This window comes from Neopsephotus bourkii, unplaced genomic scaffold, assembly GCF_033783945.1.
Source record: "Neopsephotus bourkii isolate Nb327-2 ecotype Australia unplaced genomic scaffold, CSIRO-AGI_Nbou_v1 NB_962, whole genome shotgun sequence".
Lineage (NCBI taxonomy): Eukaryota > Metazoa > Chordata > Aves > Psittaciformes > Psittacidae > Neopsephotus > Neopsephotus bourkii.
The window spans coordinates 1,361,145-1,380,895 of NW_026901456.1; the positions used below are offsets into that span (position 1 = coordinate 1,361,145).

At 38.7% G+C, this 19,751-nt stretch overlaps 1 protein-coding gene across 1 annotated transcript in view; it reads right to left on the reverse strand.

The window, feature by feature from the left end:
- Positions 1 to 2,618: 2,618 nt before the first annotated feature.
- ADAMTS5 (ADAM metallopeptidase with thrombospondin type 1 motif 5) overlaps positions 2,619 to 19,751 on the reverse strand; it is a 43,080-nt gene continuing 25,947 nt past the window's right edge. The window contains exons 3-8 of the mRNA XM_061358976.1: positions 18,337 to 18,504; positions 12,090 to 12,373; positions 10,699 to 10,882; positions 10,072 to 10,247; positions 9,067 to 9,242; positions 2,619 to 5,210 (exon numbers count right to left, since the gene is read on the reverse strand). Coding sequence (XP_061214960.1) covers positions 4,640 to 5,210; positions 9,067 to 9,242; positions 10,072 to 10,247; positions 10,699 to 10,882; positions 12,090 to 12,373; positions 18,337 to 18,504 — 1,559 coding nt within the window. The 3' untranslated portion in view covers positions 2,619 to 4,639. The remainder of the gene's footprint in view (positions 5,211 to 9,066; positions 9,243 to 10,071; positions 10,248 to 10,698; positions 10,883 to 12,089; positions 12,374 to 18,336; positions 18,505 to 19,751) is intronic.

Consider the following 19,751-nt stretch of genomic DNA (forward strand, 5'->3'; position numbering starts at 1 on the left):
TCCTTACAAATCCACTTTAAAACCTGCCCTATAGATCATCAAATCCAAGGCTTATAGACATTCCCTGGGATTTTGGAGTGGGTCTTAAGTGAGGAAGTGTCACCCTCTGGCCATCACAGATTCATCTGAAGCCTTGTAGCTGTCTCTGGGTCTTTGGTAGTGCCCACATGGCAGCAGACACTGGGCAGAGGGCCTGAGCTGGAATTTAACTGGTGTGAATGTGGGCACTGATTATCAAGATAACTTTCAACAGTTTGAAATAGATTGCAGTCTGTAGTACTGCTCTTACAGAGAAGTGGCTACAGAAATAATTTGTTTTGTTAAATAAATTGACTGCAGAAAAGCTGTAGGTTTGCCTACAATTTTTCCCTTACACTGGACCGAACACAAGCTCTCTTGATTTCAGCAGTAGTTGGAATGGATGAAAAGTGGAAACAAACATGCTGTTATTTTTAAGGAAACACTGGGAACATGTTTTGCTGGCTTTTCTGCATCTAACTGTGCCTGATGTGGTGCAAAGAGCTGGAATACAATGAAGTTAAACATTGCAAATCCTTCCAAATTGGGCTTTTGACTTTTTATAGCCATATATACATATTTATGTATGTATATCGGAAAAGTAGCTTTCTTAATGGTTCAGTCCTCATAACCTGAATCATACATTGATTCAGCTATATTTTTAAACAGGCACACATGGGTTTCTCTGTAGTGTTTTCACTTAAACATAAGAAGCATGAGATAAGACTCACCACCCTGACAACTCGGATTAATTCATTCACATATAGAGGATTACTATTTACTAGAAGCCTGAACTTGCTCCCATTGAGCACCAGCTTTGGTGGTAAATCAGTGAGGCACACAGCATGAATTGTATCTGTCTATGTGAAGCAAGTTTGTTGTCTGACTTCCTTAGGAGCTGGCCTGGGTTTTTCTCTTGATTTGCTAGTTGAGTGAAGTGTAACAAGGAGCTTTGAGCTTGAGGTGCATAAAATTACAAATCTGCAACTTCTCTAAGAAAAAGATAGTAGCAGAAAACGAATATACATCTGTACTGTGGGCACACATGTATGCACATATACTCCTGTTCCATGCAGAAAACTTTCTAAATAAAAACATACAAAAAATAACCAGTGCCATATATTATGTAAACTCACAAGGCGTACTTTCAACACAAATTTGAAGCATAAATTAAAAGAGAGCAAGAAAGAGAGAGCCAGAGACGACAGCAAAACATTTTAAATATAGAATTTGCACAATTGGTATTTTTGTTAAATAAGAATAAATAAATTCATTACATCCATTCACATACCAGTTGTAAAAACAATAAATTATTTTATTTTTTCAGTGCTGTGTTGCTTTTTTTTTTTTTAAACATTTATGATTAATTCACAAGATTATTCCCTCTCCCCCTTGTGATAAAACTGTTTCCACAGGAGGGCAGCTAAATTTAATTTCTTGTATACATCTTGTCAAACCAAAGATGATAGGCTTTTTCCTAATGAGAATCTCTTATTTGAAAAGCAGATGCTCTAAAACCCACTAATGCTTAGAGGTCTAATTCCACCTAAGGGCACTGGAGACGTTCTAAAGAGTCAGCAGTGAATTTAACACTGAGGATCATTTCTTTCTATGCAAAAATAAACAGTAGTCTGGGTTTCAACACTCTAGATGCATTTTACATTTGGCAACACTTGGTAGTAACGTAAACAATGACATAATAGTGTGAGTGACAACTAATTTAGCTGAGAACAGAACCTGAAATGACAAGGTCACATACATACCTTGCACCTATTTTCCAATCATCAATTATATGAGATAGCTATGGCCGACAAAAGCAAGGTTTGGAACTGGAGTCTGATTAGAAAGAACAGCTAAAAATCAAGGGCTAACTAGAGCAGGCTGGCCTGGCTTATCTTACACTTTTAGGCTTGCTTCCTTGGTCTGTCTCCTTTGCCCTCTCACCATATAAAGGCAACTGCTTTTTGCTCATGTTAATTTGCTTCATTACTAGGCTGGTGAAAAGGGAAAAGTCACTATAGTGGTTTGTTCTCATACTTACCTATTTTTTTATAAATAAACTCTTTCTATGAAAAAATACCCTTCATCTAAGGAAGCTTTAAATTTATACCCGTGTCTGGTATTGCTCTTCTGGAGCCTGAATAGCATCCAAAAGCTTTACCCATCCTGTTGAATATCAAATAAATTATTACTATGATGCAAACACAAATACTTGCACATTTTGTCTCTTGCGCATTATGATAAAATACAGGAAAAACAAATTCCACTTAATACTGCAGCTGTATGCCAAGACAAATGTTAAGTCTATGCCGAGAAACGTGAAGTGTCCTTATTTTTCCTATAATGATGGTTTCTATTTGTTATAAGCCTTTTCGAGAGGTGCTAGAACACATGTAATACAGATATAAAAATTAGATTACTGGAAAGGAAAATAAGACACTTCAAAGGGAGCTTACATTAATAGATGGAGAAGGCATAAATCTTAATCCTTCCGTATCTCTGCAAATATCTCTGCAGAGCCTCGATCTCAGTTCTTAGGATGGGATCAGAGATTAAGTGGGGAATTTTCCTCAAGATGCACTGTTTTGCATAGGAGTACTTCTGAAAGCTGAAGATGACTAGTAGCAATCGCTGGTAATTCATTTTGACAGAGGAAGAGGCCCTGCCCCTATTATTGTTTATTTAGAACACAGTACAAAAATAAATGCTTCTCCAGGTTTCACACTTGTAGATGTAGCAACGATGTTTCGAAACCATCACATGCTTTCTAAGAGTTCATAAAAACACGCTGCTGTTACAAAAACATGTTTGTGTCAGCCTGAGTCAGACCTGCCCTTCTTGCTACAGAGGCCAACGTTTTCTCTACTGATTTCATGACTGGGATTTTCAGAAGACCCTGGGGTATTTCAGTGCTCAAGTACCGGTGACTTACAGCTGTAAGGCTTGTCTGACAATCCTCCTGCAGCCTCGTACTATCCTGTGCGGATGATCAAAGAAATAAAAGATGGAATTCTATTTTTATCAGCATATTTGAACCGCTGCTTTTGGTACTGTTATTCTAGGGCTTAATTCAAAGCCTGCTGATAGAAGAGCAAGTTAATTTTAGCAGGCTTGCTATCGGGTCTCCTCCTGCCACCTGCATACAGTGAAATGCCCATCCTCAGTCACAGAACTTCTACCAGACAATAATGGGATTCAGAAGTTGCTGCCAATGAAAACTATTACCTGCTAATGCCTGTACTGTGGAAACAGTTTTATTGATATTGGGCAAGTCCTCCACATCCTGATGTGGTTTGACTTCCTAGTGATCCCTTTTGCTTTCAAATGTGGTAGATATACAAAACATGAATGCCTTCTATAGCTTTAAAAAAACCCCGAACACACACAAAAACAATCAAAAAGACAAATAGTTACAAACTTTTGCTGGTAAGATGAATACCAGAGTTAGACACGATGGACAAAACAGTGATAAAATATTAACTGCTTGCTGTTTTTTCTGACTTTCATAGCCTCTTAAAAAGATGTCGTTATATTACACATTGTTAGATTCAAGGTGGAAGCCATAGTGAAAATAACAGAGAAAGCAGTTGAACACAGCCTCAGAATATCTGAGTTAGAAGACACTTGATTATTTTACCTGTAATTTTTGGTTCTCTAACTAGTTTCTACAAAATACAGTATGCCTTTGTTTTATTGAAAGAAGAAACTAGCAGCTATTGTTCATTGACAACAAGGACCCCAAGCAGTGACACAGCCAGAACCAGTGCAAGGTGTACAAGCAAAGTGCACACAAATCCCCCCTAGCAGCCAAATCCTCCTCGTTGGTGTGTCTGACATACACACGGTGAGGAGTTGCTGATGGTGCTGGTATTGGAGCAATGCACATGTGGGGATCCCTGTCCCTGGTCTGCAAGCTGCTGCAGTGCTCCTTCTGAGAATTGTCAGTGGAAACACAGTATTTGTCACAGAATAATGATCTGCTGCCAGGAAACTCCTAGCATGAAAATGTGTTTCCTTTTGTCAAAACCAAAAGATGTAGCTTTTTAAAACCAGTAGCAAGCTCTTCATTTTCCAGTAAAACATCTGCAGCCCTTTCTGAAGAATGGACCAAGGGCTTCAGATATACTTTGGTCAATTACTTTGCTTATTGTCTTTTGATCTTTTAATAGAACCAAGTGATATAAAGTGACATACCAAATGAAAGATATTTACAAAACAGTATAAAATAAGCTACTCTGGTATCATGGGTACATGTGACATTTTTAAAGGATATACTGTATTAGAGGTAGGTGAAAGAGGGGAGATGATTTTGTAACCTTCAAATATCCCAGGATCCTCCATTCACTAGTTTTTCTTCTTTCTCATTATTTTATTTTGGATTTTTGCAGACACAGAGGGCTTGTAACAACTTTGATACTTAGTTTTTTGACATATTAAGATAACCCTACATTATTTAAAGCAGTGCACATCTCCATTTGGTCCAAATAGGCAGATTCTGCCCATAATTTGAGACTATGTAAGTACATTGAAGCCTTTGCTTCTCTCTGTCTGGGCAGACCTAATACCAGTATGTCAACAATGGCTTAATCAAACCTCTTGTAAAGAAGATCATAACCACAGGTTAACACTTTTTCAACAAGCACTGTTTAAATGCTGATGGTCTCTGGGAGAGAAGACATCCCTTAGCTAGTTTTCCATGCCCATCTTTGCACTGGACAGTCCTGGTGTGCCATCCTGTGTCACATGTTCGAGAACAAGAAAGCCACGGCCCTGTAACCCAGCGGGGTTGCATGAGCTGTGGAGGTACTTTGCTGCTGCTGCCACTGCTGGTGACAGAGTTAGTCATTTGCTCTTGCTTCTTTGGCACGAAGAAACTATAACGGACATCCACGTGTTGAGTTGGATCAGTCGCAAGTATCTGCACGATAAGAATCTCTTTTGTTGCAGAGTGTCCCATTGTGTGCAAGAAATCGTCTTTGTGACTCCAGCCACTGTAGTTCATGACAGTCCCGTTGATATCAATGATTGTTTCTGAAGTGGAGATCATGTATTTTCCATTGACAAGGTACTCACCATTTTTCTTTTTCAGGGCCAGGTAGGCAGTGAACCTACTCTGGTCCTTAGTCTTGAACTGCCGAACTTTGATGTGGGTTGCCCCTTCCGGGATTTTCACTACATCTGTGTAGCCCTTGCTGAATGAGGGGAAAAAAAGAGTATTCAGTAGCTATCATGAAATAAGCCTCAAGTCTTACTGCAACACCTAATTAAGTCACTGGCATGACACATTTTTCTTCATTTTAATTCATGTCCTGAACCCATCTGGCTTGAGGCTCATCTAAGATTAATTTAACCAGGTTCCAGTGTTTGTCTGTTGTATTGCTCTTTATGTTCTTGAAGAAACTTCTACTGCACTTATTTCAAATTGCTTAATCTTTAGCTTTAGCAACAATTTTACTTGAGTCAGATACAAGAGGAATGAAAAATAACAGATAGCTTATATATTTCAGCAAAGGGTGGGAGATATGAAATACGATGCATGCTTTGCCTGCCAAGGAAAAGATAATGAGATATGCATTGGTTACAGCTGTTTCTTGCTGTCTTTGCTATAATGATGATTAAGGAAAGTATGAGCAGAGTAACAGCTGGGTAGAAGTACCTTGGGAACTTTTAAAAATAATCTTGATCAGCGAGGAAAAATGTGTTTACTTTGAAATACATAAAGCCAAAGACTAATTGTCACGTGTCTAATATGAGGTGCACCCAAATGGTTCATTTGTACCATCACAGAGTTCTCTCTGTTGCTACTTATGGAAAATCTTAATTCAGATTTGCAAAAAGATACTTAACTCTTCCACCAAACGCGACAAGCAATCAAAACCTTCAAATGTGCTGGAACTTGAACGCCATCTCAAGTATATTATTTAACTTTACCGCTGTATAGAAAAAATCTAAAGACTATACATAGCCATAAGCTGCCAGATGGACTTTGGAGACATGTATTATCATTTCTAAACCTGTGACAAAACCATTTTGCAAGTATTTCCAATCGGAAAAGTTCAGTGCTGAAATTGAAGGGGTCTCCTTTGGGAATGTTTAAAGAACAGACTGCTAATTTTGAGAATTTTTGGCTGCACAAGTAAAGACTGCACAGATTAAACACTTGTGCTATTCCCTCGCTATTTCCAGCAGTTATGGGAGAACGACTAAAACTCTATTGATTTAGCACCTCCATACAGGTGAAGGAATATGGTGTAAAAAAAAAAAAAAGGCTGGGGGTACTCTGGTCTACATCCTTGTGCTAATATTTTTGCATAACAGTTGCCAAGATAACTGTTAAAACATATATTAAAGTTACAAAATCATTTGTTCAAAACCTACAAGCAATGATGTAGAATTCTAGTAATCAGCACAAAGAACTGTAACACTCCATGTGCACAAAGAAGCATATACAGCTTTAATTATCACTTTCCCAACTTCTGTCAATTTGGCTTTACAACCTTTTAAAAAAAGTTCTTAGGAAGCGGTTCCCAGAAGATTACGTTTTGATTGCTTAAAAAAAAAAAAGTACAAATGCTGTTATGACAATTGTCTGCAATGGGAAATACTAGTTTCCCCTTGTACTCTTAATAGTTTCCCTGTACACTGTATAAATTGCTATAGTTTGGTTTATAAAAAGCCCCATCCAGCCTGGCCTTAAACACTTCCATACTCGCATAAGGGAACTGTCTCAAAAAGTATTTCCAGCAAAAACTAAATCCTTGTCATTCCAAAATTCAATCAAAATCAAGTTAGAACATACTTGACACTTAACAGGTTGACTATTATACTTTCTAAGTGGGGCGACTTCTTGAATGTATTGAAGTTGAATGAATATTTTACTCTCTGACCACTCTGATTTCAGTTAAAGGCATGATTTGAGGAGTAAGATGGTAATTTTAGGAATAATTATAATATAATTTCTCCAGGTATATCTATGCTACAAATCTGGCCTCACTGAAATTCATGGAGTTCATTTAACATTTTTGCTGGAGCTTGGATTCCAACACAAGGATCATTACTGAATCCCATGAAGTACATTTCACACTGTCTTCTTCATTTACACATCCCAGTCATTTCAATATTTACAAAATGGAAAAGAATCGGTTTATATAATTACAAATTTGGACAGAAAGTTATTCTTTTTGGCAGAGGTGTTTTGGCATTCTTAGGTGAGTAATCATTGGTTTACCATGAGGAAGGTTAGGTATGTTTATTTTTAGATTAAATTGACTCTCAAAGCCATTTTTGACAGTTATTAATCAGTATGTCAAAATTTATAGAAATAAAAAGCAATTTTTGGGGTCAGATTTCAACTTTTCATAGCTTTTGATATGCTGTGTAAGAATTTGGAAGATATAAACCAAAATCAAGTTTATGAACATTATACAAGACTTTACACTAATGCAGTCACAGATGCTGAGTAGAAATTGACAAATACAAGTTTCTAAGAGTAGATCACTACAGCAGTCCTTTGAGAACTTGGAATCTATATAAATGATAATTAAAAATCCTCATTTTTCTATGCATCTTAAGACTTGAAGAGGGAAGGAAACAAGAGTTCAGAGAGAAAGCAGACTTCCTTGACACTGGTATCTCAGTACAAAGCTTCCTGCTGCCCTCAGTGTGGTCATGGAAAACCATGCAAGCAGTTCCTTTTCTTTTACTTGTATTAAGCTTTCTTACAGTTAAAAGCTAAACTCTAACAGGACAGCGTCTTATGGATAACTGCCATAAATATTTTGACTTAAAAATAAGTCTATCTGGAGATTGACATCCCAATGGACATGAAGGGATATAACAAATACCGTGCTTGAGCCTGTTTGCTTCTGACATTTAATCTAGTCATCTAAGCTCCATATATACTCAGCAGTGTGAAAAGGTATTTTTAGGGTATAATTCCTCTCAGCTTCTCAGCAGTTAAGGAACAGCTGTGCCCTAATGCTGTCTGCTCCTCTCCACTAGCTATACAAGGAATCCGTGTCACTAAATCAGGTAGGATATTCTCATTGTCATTCAAAGTTAGAGGAGATAAAACACATTCTCAGCATGTAACTTGATGCTCTGGGTTCAGCAGTAGCAGTCATTTTTCTCCTTAGTAGCTGGTGCAGTGCTGTGTTTTTGACTTTCAGCCTGGGAACAGCGCTGATAACACCGATGCTTTTAGTTGCTGCTCAGTAATGTTTACTCTGACCAAGGACTTTGTGAGGCTCATGCTCTGCCAGGGAGGAGGGAAAGCCGGAAAGAAGCAGAGACAGGACACCTGACCCAAACTAACCAAACAGGTATTCCATACCACAGGATGTCATGCCCACTATATAAACTGGGGGCAGTTACCTGGAAGGGTTAGATAACTGCCAGGGTCGGGCTGGGTATCAGTTGGCCAGTGGTGAGGTGCTGTATTCTCTTCCCTTGTTATTTCCCTTATCATTGTTATCATCGGTGGTAGCAGTAGTGGTTTGTGTTACACCTTAGTTACTGGACTGTTCTTAACTCAACTCTTGGGAGTTACATTCTTCCGATTCTTCTCCCCATCCCTTTGGGAGCAGGAGGGAGGAAGAGGGGGGAGCAAGAGAGAGGCTGCGTGGTTCTAAGTTATGGCTGGGCTTAAACCATGACACTTGATAACCCAGCATCATATGGGAAATGAGTTTCAGAGATACACAGATTATTCTGATCCCAACTTCCGGATTCACAAGCCAGCTAATGCAGTGAGATTATCATGTCTTATTCCATGCAAACTTCCTATTAATGGGGTGCTCACCTCTATCATTGTCACTTTTTGTCAGAAATTAACTGGGTGCAGTGTTTTGTCAGTTGATTATTTGCCACTTTCAGGGTAATGTTAAGATGCCACCTGTAAATACCTGGAAAGTGCAATAAAGCACAGGCAACATATTTTTTTTGCTTAATCTTCAAATGAAAGTAAATTGCATTTAGAGGCAGAAAAAATACATAGCTGAGTTACTATTTGCATAACAAAATACATTTACTAACACTCAAGATCAATACCTCCTTTTGGTAAAGGTTCCCATGATTTTTGTGCAGCTGGAATTGTCTCCTCCACACACACCACATTTGTCATACTGGAGCTTTGAACCGATGATGCCATCGCAACCAGTTCGGATGCATTTTCCCCGAACACAGATTGAATTACTATACGGTCGACATTCAGTACCATCAGTTACCTAGGCAATCAAATGACAGTTAGTTAAAATTGCCATGGAAAAGATTTGCTTTTGTGAATCTGGCTGGCAAAACCCACTCACTTATTTCTGTCACCTACTCAGAGTGCCCACCCTGACAGTCCAGACTGAGTTTCTCTAACATCCCCAGCACAAAAGCAGATAAAATTTAGCAAAGGGCTGAAAGCAATCACAGATAACTCCACTGTAAGACGCTAATATGACCTTGGCTTTCATGGTGATCTCACAGCTTATTAATAATAACAATAACAGTACTTACAGATAGCCTTGCATTTGGGCTATCTACATTTAAATGTTACTGTCATAATATTTAGAGGCATAAAACTGCATGTGTGGGAGCTATTTCAGTTCAAAATAACAAACTGACCACAAGTTCACATCTACATTAATTGGATAATTATTCTATATTAATTGGCTCTGTAGAGTTACTTTGAACTCTGTTAACATAATTCAGGGTAAAACTTACTGTTTTACTATTAGTACACTTTCTCCCCCAGAAATCCCATAATGACAGATGACTCTCCAGGCAGAAACCTCTTTATCCACTACTGAAAACAAACTACTGCAGAGCGCATAAAGAGGCCCATATTTTTCATGTATCCACATACTAAGAAGTGGAAAAACTTACCTCATTTTAGAGGCCAGTTCTGGTCCAAAAGGGTAACCAGTGGATCAAACTATTACATTTAATCACACAGTTATATCTTTGAATCATATGATTAACTTCTTTTTCCTTGTTGTAGGGAAAGATTTTTAAGATACAGGATACTTCTAAACTGGAGCATGAAATCATGACTGGAGATGACATTACCTTCTGAGAAAAGACCACATAATATCCAGTTCCCTTGGCTCGGCAGGTGAGCTTGCAAACGTCTCCAGGAAGAACTCCAGCGTACTTGGGGACCCATTCAACAAATGTCTTGACTCCCTTTGCATCAGACTGATAGCCATTCCTTGCTTCACACTGCTCTTGTCGAAAAGATTTAGCTGTAGAATTATTCACATCATTAGTGACTATTTCAGACCGCATTGCAAATATCATTATGCCCATCTATTATTCCAATTTCATTTTCACATGATTTTTAAGTTACATCACATCACCTCTTTACTTAGAACTGGCCTTCAAATTCTTCAACTGCTTTAGCTTGGAAATCTTCCCATGACTTAACAAGCATTAAAGAACTAAAGTTTTCATTACAGTTCGTTTTCCAGGACTGAGATTTCTTTCACTCAAGTGTCCTTTCTGTATGGCGTCAGGGTGGGGATGGGGGAAGAATTACAACATTGTATTAATGATGAAATGTGTTGCCTTGGTAAATAGATTTTGCAGAAACTACAATGGACCTTTGCTGTTTCCTTTCACAGTAGACATTCAGCGTTTACTATCTATGAGCACAGAAGCTGGGGCATGAAGACACTTTGGCACAAAGGCACTTACCATTTGCTGGGCAGGGTGTGACGTTGCAGGAGCGGTAGATGGCCCTCTTGCCAGTGCAGTACCGGCCGTTGTTTCTAGGAGCTGGATTATTGCAGTGACGATAAGCAAACTGAACTCCTCCACCACAGGTACGAGAGCACTGTCCCCAAGGTCCCCAGGACCCCCAGTTACCATGGCTTGAAGCCTGAAACGTGCGTAACAGTGGGAGGTAAGGATATCATCCAAGTGTGAATAAAGGTGATACATCACTAAGCAGTCACTGCTAATGTTTCCTGAATTGAAGGCAATCCCTTGATCATTTTAATCAGACTTAAGACATCTTAGGAGCCTTCTTTCTCCCAGCAGAGGAAATTTCTGTCTTATAGCTGCGCATTGATGACATCTCATTTGGCACTATGTATGCAAATGCAAAACTAGGTTTTGCTCTCCACAGTCACCTTCAGACTGTTTCATGGAAGACACACATGCACCAGAAATAGCACCCAGTCTCATGTGCTGCTCTCTTATTTTTTGCTCTTCCTACCAGTAGGGCCCCTTAAACTATCTCCAAAGGATTCTGCTTGCAGAATGTGTTCCTAAGGCTAATCTATGATTAATTAAATGCAATTATTGGGATGTGTAGGTATTACTCTGAATTACTGGCAAGAGATGGAGTTGTCAAATATTGTTTGCAACTCTGATAAAATTGGCTACCTAGAAAGAGTATTGCAATACCAGGTAGAAGTATATAATTCCATAAAAAAGGGTACTGTAAGGGCTATAGCTTGATATGAATGACTCTCATAGTTTGCAAATATCTTCATAAATCTCTAGAAGTCCATACCTCTTCTATGTGTATAACAGAAGACACAGTGTTACTGTCTACCCTGTAAATTGTGCACCTATCAGTTGTCATGAGCCTCAGGACTCTTCAGATGTATAAAGTTAACAGAGCTCTGTCACTGGAGATACAAACTTCTCTGCTCCAGAAATTATATTCTGAATGAATGTCATCCACTTTTCTCTTCACTAGTTAGGGCCCTGAGGCCTTTCAGATAAGGACTGTAAACTGAATTTATAGATTTATCTTACAGTCTGTTGCCAAGAAGGCAGGAAGCTAAGAATAGTTCCTTGACAATCTTTCTGTATGTCCTGAGACTTGACTTACTGAATGGGCAAATCCCCTACTCTGAAGAGATTCACCCAGTTTTCCAGGAATGAAGGCTTTAAGACTTTGAGAAGAAAACATGCAGTTTTTCCTACATTTCTCACCAGTAACTCTCCAATTACATGCAAAAAAATAAGGCAGCTTTCAATCTGACTTCCATAAAGTCCTTTTCACTCCCGCAAAAATCAGCTCCTTTGAGGATTATGCCTTCTAAAATTCGCTAGGGTCACAGCTGGTAACTTACTGAGTAGTATTTCTTCTTGGTTTTGTCAACACATTTTCCCTGTAGGCAGATCCTCCCTTTTCCACATGGTGTTCCCTCCACAGCAGGCAGCTTCTTGGTCAGACAAACCATCTGACCCTGGCGCACGACTGCACACCAGAGGCGAGAGCAGACATCCATACCGGGACACACTGTGTATTCGGGTCCAAACGCCAGTTTGCACTGATGAATGGCATCATACGTTTGTCCCGGCAGCTCCTCAGGGCCCACAATGTGCTTTCTTGGTTGGTCCAGCAAACAGTTACCTAAAAGAGCAAACCAACCTATCATTACTCATTTCCTAGTCATGCTCTTGAAACTGTGGTGTCACCCAGCAGCACACCAGGTGTCGGGCTGCCTGTTTCCAGTCTGAGGGTGTAAATGAGAATTACTCATGTTCCTCTGGATTTTCATTCTGGTTTCCTTTATTTGAGTTGACTCTGAAAACATTCCATTCTATTTATCTGTTTGTGATTTAAAGAATGATCAAGACTCAGGGCAAAGTAAGTAAAGTTGTAATTTGAATTTTGAGACAGAACACTAGAAATGGCAAAGCTTCTAAAGTGATGTCAGAAAAAATCACAAGAAATAGACCTGTAGACAATGGCCAATGAGGTACTATACAGTTTAAAAAAAAATCAAAGCAAAGCAAACTAGTGAAAGGCAAAGCAAAAGAAAAAGCAGAGGAGGAAGGGAGGAAAGGGAAAGGGAAAGGGAAAGGGAAAGGGAAGGAAAGGACTTCAATGGATCAAAGGAAAAATATAAACTGAGTATCAAAACTAATGTTGGTAAATCTGGACTGGGCTGTTCTTGTAAGGAATGGTACTTGACTGCTTCTGTGATTAGGTTGAAGAAGACTATCCATTTTATACAAAAATACATAAATACAAGAAAAAAGAAGAAAAAATAGCACAAACAAATAATTGCATGCTTGTTTTGAGGTATTGCAGAGGTCAAAATTTGTCTGGCGCACTCTAAAAATGAGAATTCACATTTGTGTTCTAGAGGATCACTGATAGATTTTTATTGTTTTTTTTTTCTGTTGAAAAGCTCACTTGTTGACATGCAGAACTATTTATTCAGTGTAACCTCTTTTACACTTCATGAAAGGGATATGTGGTCTGGACAAGCTTCACTCATCCTTGGCCAAAATGACTTACCACAATTTACCTCACTTTGGAACCTACACCAGTATTTTTCAGTTAGATCAAGGGTGAAAAAAAAGGCCATGACCCCCTCGGTATTTACAGGAAAAGGAATAGAATATCAAGCTATGTAACTTAATTTAAACAAATCAAATACCCCACCTCTCAATGGCTTGTTTTTTTTCCCCTCTAGAAAACACTGCAATTGTTCTTTTTCAGCTCTAAAGACTAAGGCCAATTAGCCAAATCAGCCAAAAACTCTTTCTGCATCAACACTTACTACCAAAAAACTCTCTGTCCTGTTAAACCTGTTTCATTTGTCCTTTGCTGACCCTGATTTACCCTAACCTTACCTTTAATTTGGATTATGATGATTTTTTAATGCAGAAAAGGTGTGCCAATGCTAACTGATAAGCTGAGTGCTATGAGATAAAGATAATTAAAAGTACCCTAGCGTTCAAAGTATGTTGTAGCACAAGTATTGGAGACACAGTGAGGAGCGAGAGAACACAGATTTCCTTTCTGGAGTTTCTAAAAAGGACATAATTGGCAAACGTTGTTGTCAAAAATACACTTTGTAAAAGTAAGTAACAGTGGAAGTCCTACTTCATGTATCTCGTGATGAGGGAGGAAGTTAGTACAGTGTTATGGAAAACACTAGGATGTACCATTCAGTAGTATACACTACTATTGTATATATACTGCAGTTTGGCAAACTCCCAACTGGAACTGTTGTTCAGTGTTTTGAAACATTGTAATAACACCTAATTTCACCATGACAACACTGTTTCCCATCACTGAGGTCTACCACAACTGACAGGAATAGACATATAAGTTTAGAGAAGAAAGAAAAAAAGTCATATCCTTACACATACTGTATCTGTCAATCGTTTTAGTTAACAGCCATCTGAATGCCTTTCACATGTGAATAACAAACAGAACACAGGGGGCTGAGATCCAAACTTCTCCTTAACCAACCAATACTGCTCTGAGGAAACGAGCAATTTCTACCAAGCCAGGTGTTCCAGCTGTACTCACACGATAAATTCAAAACTGAAGAAAACAACAGTCCTTAAGGATCCCCCACAGGGAAAAAAAAACCCGCCAAACAGGTCTTTACATTTATAGATGATAGATAGCAGCAGTGTCTATGTTTATATGGTTTGCAATGAAGTGCAGGTGTTTTTACCACCAACTCGTCCAACCTCCTACTTGTAATGGTAAGAAAAGACAAAGTTAAGAAGTTAGAGAATGGTTTACCCTGCCCGCCCCCCCCCCCCCCCCCCCCCCCCAGGCTGAGAGGGCAGAAATGGCTTCAATTCACCATGTTAAGTTGCAGCATACAGAACACATACAGACCACTATTCCCTTTTTTTGTCCTGGGTACGAAGGAACATCTGTGTGCCCTGCAATTGAGCAACATTGTTGGATGATGACAGTGTTAATTAAGCCATCTCATTATCTCTCCTCAGTGGTATGTGTAATGTATCTTGGGGGGGGGGGGGAAGGCAGCCTAAGATCTGTGCAAAGCAGATAACCAGGGTATAAATTAATTAAAATAGAAATAGTCCTTGCACAGAGGTTGCACAGAGCATCGAACACTCTGAATAAACACAATAAATCACAACACTTGTACCACAGCACAGTGGTCGGCATGACAATAAAGGCAATTAGTACCTTAGGAGAGGGCTGGCTAAAAGCAGATGGAAATAAATGTCACTGTCTTCTGAACACTAACTGAGCCTTTTCTCCTTAAATGTCAAACTGCTGTCTGGGATCACCTCATGAGTGTAAAACAAATGGTGATATCATGACAACAATGTTTATAGTTCTCAAAGTGAGCCTCAAGAGACAGGGAATCAGGCACCTTGATTGTCCCCAGACCTCCTGGTTGACTTTGGACTACACATTTATATTGGGATTTATTTAGCTGACTTTAACTGTATGTAATGCTGGTGTGTGCAACTCAGCCAGCTGTCAGATGTTTCCCTACTCAGACAAATTAGTTTATGGTGTAGTTCAGCACCACTAATGCAGCTGATGAGGTCAATCAAACCACTGATGCCATTGATCAGACACCTCTGCACTAAGGTGGTAACTCATACCCAGTTTAGGAGTAGCTATATACACTAAATACATTCTATAAGATGAGTCCACTCCCCAACATTCCAAATTTAGAAAATAGGAACATCCGTACTTGATAAAGTGATCTGAAGGAATTTGAGAGTCAAGAGTATTTTCTGCTGCAGCAGTACATGGTGAAAAATCTATCTGGGAAACTTACTTAAACCTTTGATAAGACATTGACCGTTCTTTTGTAACAGAATACTGCTCACAGATCCAAACTTTTGCACTTCACCCACATTTCAGTATGCTTACCCATAAGGAGAAGCAGATAAAGCATTTTGTTTATTTCCTCACACAAATGCTGCCATGCCCTGTTTGTCAAGAAACACAATTCAAAAGATCATGCCAATTCAGACCAAAAGCCCAGTGCAAACTGCTTACACTGCCTACCAAAGAATGGGAGTCTTCTGTTGTTCAGGATTTCCCACATAAGGTTCCTGTGACTATGCAAAATTCACTCACAAACATCCTAAAAGAAAGCCTGGTATCCTTTTGTTGCAACTGCTTTTTTTCTTTCTTCCTTATCTACACTGTGCCTGCAGTACTGCTCAAAATTACACCTGAATGGTTAAGGTTTTTTTTCCTCTACCTACCGGCACTTGAGAGAGATAGTATTTTCTTCTTTCTATAAGAAGACTGCAGGGGAGCTCCTTCATGAAAACAAAAAGGGAAGGAAAACACTGCAACTGTATGACAGTACACCTGCCCCAGCTAAGGAAAAAGATGAGCATCCCGAAAAGCAGAGACATTGCTTATTCTGAAGGAAATATGGAAACACAGCCCATTTGCACTATTTTTTTATCAGGCCAAAGCAGTCTGAAAGGAAGCGTCATGCTCTGCTAGGATCCTGTGGTTTCTGGTACACTCAGCGTACACTGCAACTGGGAATTACGGAGCTATGGCTTACTCACTGGCTGGAAGAAGAAAATAAAACCAGAAATTCCCTCCCTAAAATAACGCATGTGTTTTCAGCACAATAATTTGAAGAAACTGGAATTTAAATCACTGATTTCCATTTTTACTTCACAGATAGTGTTTGTATTGTGTTAAGACAAATCTTTGATATAAAATAATACTTGAAATATTATAAACTTCAATAGAAAATGAAGACTATTAACTGGAAAAGGTCCCTGAAGGCTTGATTCATCAAGTGAAGAGATTCCCTGACTGTTGTATACTTGAAATCACACCAATAGCATCAGTAATAAAATTAAATCCCAGAGGACTAACGACCTCTATTTGATAAGAGGTTCTATGAATTATTTCATCATATTGATAACTCTTTCAGACTACATGCCCGAGTGAAAACTACTCATGAGTATTAGGGCAATGTACCCTAACCCATCTGTTAAGAGACTGACAGAACCTGAGCCCTTTACATGCAGCAAAGAATATGTGACTTTGTGAAGTGTCAGCAGCTGAGGACTGCCCAACTTCTTGTACAGGAGTAAGTCAGCACTCATAATGAACAAGGACACCATAATGCAGCTTTGAAGGATGTGAAGCTCCTATCTACTTTTACTGAAAAAAACTATGGCAGAGACGTGTAGGACTGATTGTTATAGTCCCCCTTACCCTCCCTCTGGGTCCAGCTCATGGACAAGGGTCCAAATTAAAAGCATCCACCCAGCTATAAACAAGCCAAAGGTGAGGTGGTTGGGAAAATGTTCTCTGTTTTCCTGTTTGTTGAAGAAAGTACCTAGCTGGATGCATAGTAAAGAGAAGAATCAGGTCACATAAAAAAGCAAAAAAATGAGAACAACCTTTCTGCTCACCTGCAGCAGGAGAGGAACAGAAGAGGAAATACGTTTCAGAGTTCTTTGTGCTAAGAGGGCATTCATGGATGGCAAGGGAGGTCCCTTTTTTTACCACAGTGAACTGAGCTGTACCTCAGTAACTAACCTCAAAAAGGAAAGTTCTCTTCATATGTGAAAACTGACTTGGTAATATTAAGTCAATGCCAAAGCTATATGGACCATAAAACAGGACAGTACAGATTAATGGACCTAATAAAATTGTGAGAAAAAATGAAGTCATTCTCTAATAGAGGAAAATGGGAGATAATATTTTAGAGAGCACTGAAATTAGGCGACAAAATGCTTAAAAGCAAGAAAACTTTTACATTCAACAGACATACCATACTTTTTATCCATAAGCATTTTGGTTACTATAACAACTTGATCCATTCACTCAATTATGTCATTTTTATCTCAGCATTTTGGAATTTGAATGGTTTGTTTAAGAACTGCAGTTGCTTTGGGAGCACAATGAAGACTTTAAAAATCATTAAAAAGTGAAGATTGTGCTTTTTATTACTACCTTTGGAAAATGAAAATTTTGCACTTATTCTCCAAAAGATAAATGACATATTTAACAAATATTAGTTACATGACTTGGAAGCTAAGCTCCTGGAGCAGAAGTAATCTTTTACCATATACAGCACAGAAGAGTCTTAATTCTTGCTTACAGCCCTTCTACATAAACATAATAAATACAATGGCATTATAAACGTAATAAATGTCCTTAATAGCAACAAGAACACATATACTCTGCTCATATCTGTAGCCTAACACTAAGTAGACCATATCCCCCAATTTAATTCCTGTGAGGAAAAAGCTTGTATCCTCTGTTTAAAATACTCTCTGAGCTCATATCTGCGGCATCTGGGATGACAAAACTAATTTCATACTTTTAAAAAAACCTCTCCGTGTTCCAAACCAAATTCTTGCCAATACACATTCCTTCAACTCTTTCTTTTCTCTTGCATTTGAACCATGAAGAGGGAGGGTGAGACTCTGTCAGCCTTTTAGACCTTTGCCTTGTTTTGCAAGCACTTCCAAGACAGTCCTGAGAATGATCAAGGAATGAACAAGCTGGTATAAAATGTTCTTATTAAAAAAAAAAAAAAACACAACAAAAAATAACATGTAGCTGACACATGGTGTGGTAATACATACCATGACCATCATCAAAAAACTCTGTTATAGTTGCTGAAGTGCATTTGGACCAGGGTTTTGAGGCATCGATGCTAGTCAGAATGGAGGACATCAGACGCTTATCTTCCATGGAGCCAAAGTTCTCCTCACAAAATTTGGAATCATCATGGGAAAGCCCAAGCAAGTGCCCTGCAGAAATGAAACAAATAAATACAATTATATGACTATCCATAAAAGAGTTTACCAGCTGAAGCTCACAGTCAAGGTCAAATGAACCATATAATTAATTCTCAAATTCTGAGCAGCAACCCAAAGCAGGTCACTTGAAACTAATACTTCACTATAAAGATGCTCTGCAACTGTATAAAAAGGTGCTATAGAGTCTTTCTAAAGGGTCAAAAATGTTAACATTTATTGAGCAACTAAACAAACTGTAGGTAAACTGTTGAAGTAAACTCCTTGCTCAAGTCTGAGTACCCTCTGCAATACACCAAACAGTCTGAATAATGATTTCAAATTGTCACTTCCATGTAGAGTCTTGTTTTGTAAGAAGGTGCTTTCTAGTATTGCTTAGGTTAGGTTTTTAGTTTTGTTGGGTTTTATTTTTAAATGTATATGGTATTTGGTATTTATACTCCAGAACACAAAATAACTTGCATGCAAAGCAGCACATGATAGAACGTGTAAAACCCCTTAATGCTGAGGGGAGCTCAGACCAGTGCCAGATCAGCTTTTCTACGTGTGACTGCAATTTATCAGTGATCTCCCCCTTCTCTAGTCTCTGGGTGACTATAGACTGCAGGCAACACATCGTTCCCTCTCTAAAAATCACGCTTAACTTTAATTTCTATGCTCACACTGCATTATTTCACAGCCAAGTTACTGTCCAAGAGGTAGAAGACCAAATGGGAACGAAAGCTGCAGGGAGCTCAAGCCTGAAATTAACACTCACAGTCTTCAACCTAGGCCAGGAGATGATTAATAAGACATACAGGGCTAAACTAGAAGTGCTTTAATAATAAGGACAAAGACCACCCATCAAAGCCACTACAGAGAAATAAATCTGAGGCCCTCAAATAGCAGCTGAAGAGATGCGTTATTCTGCAGTAACTAAAAGCCTTCTACATATTATTGGCTCCATGTTTTTTTTAACTGCTGTAGACTAGCCGTAAGGTGACACAACTAGAGACACTGATGGCAGGATATCATATTCTGATATCCATAGTAACAGGCATGACAATAGTAATAACAATAATATTATCTACAATACGGGCTGAGAAAGAAGAAAAACAGCCAATTTTACTTATTTACCTTACATAAACTTGCTGTTATGTTTTTTTCACATGCTTTGGGGGAGCAGCCAAGAGGAAAGAGATGAAGGCAGCACTCACTGCTGAGCAGTATTTGGGATTAGGAAAGCAGCTATCTGACCAGAA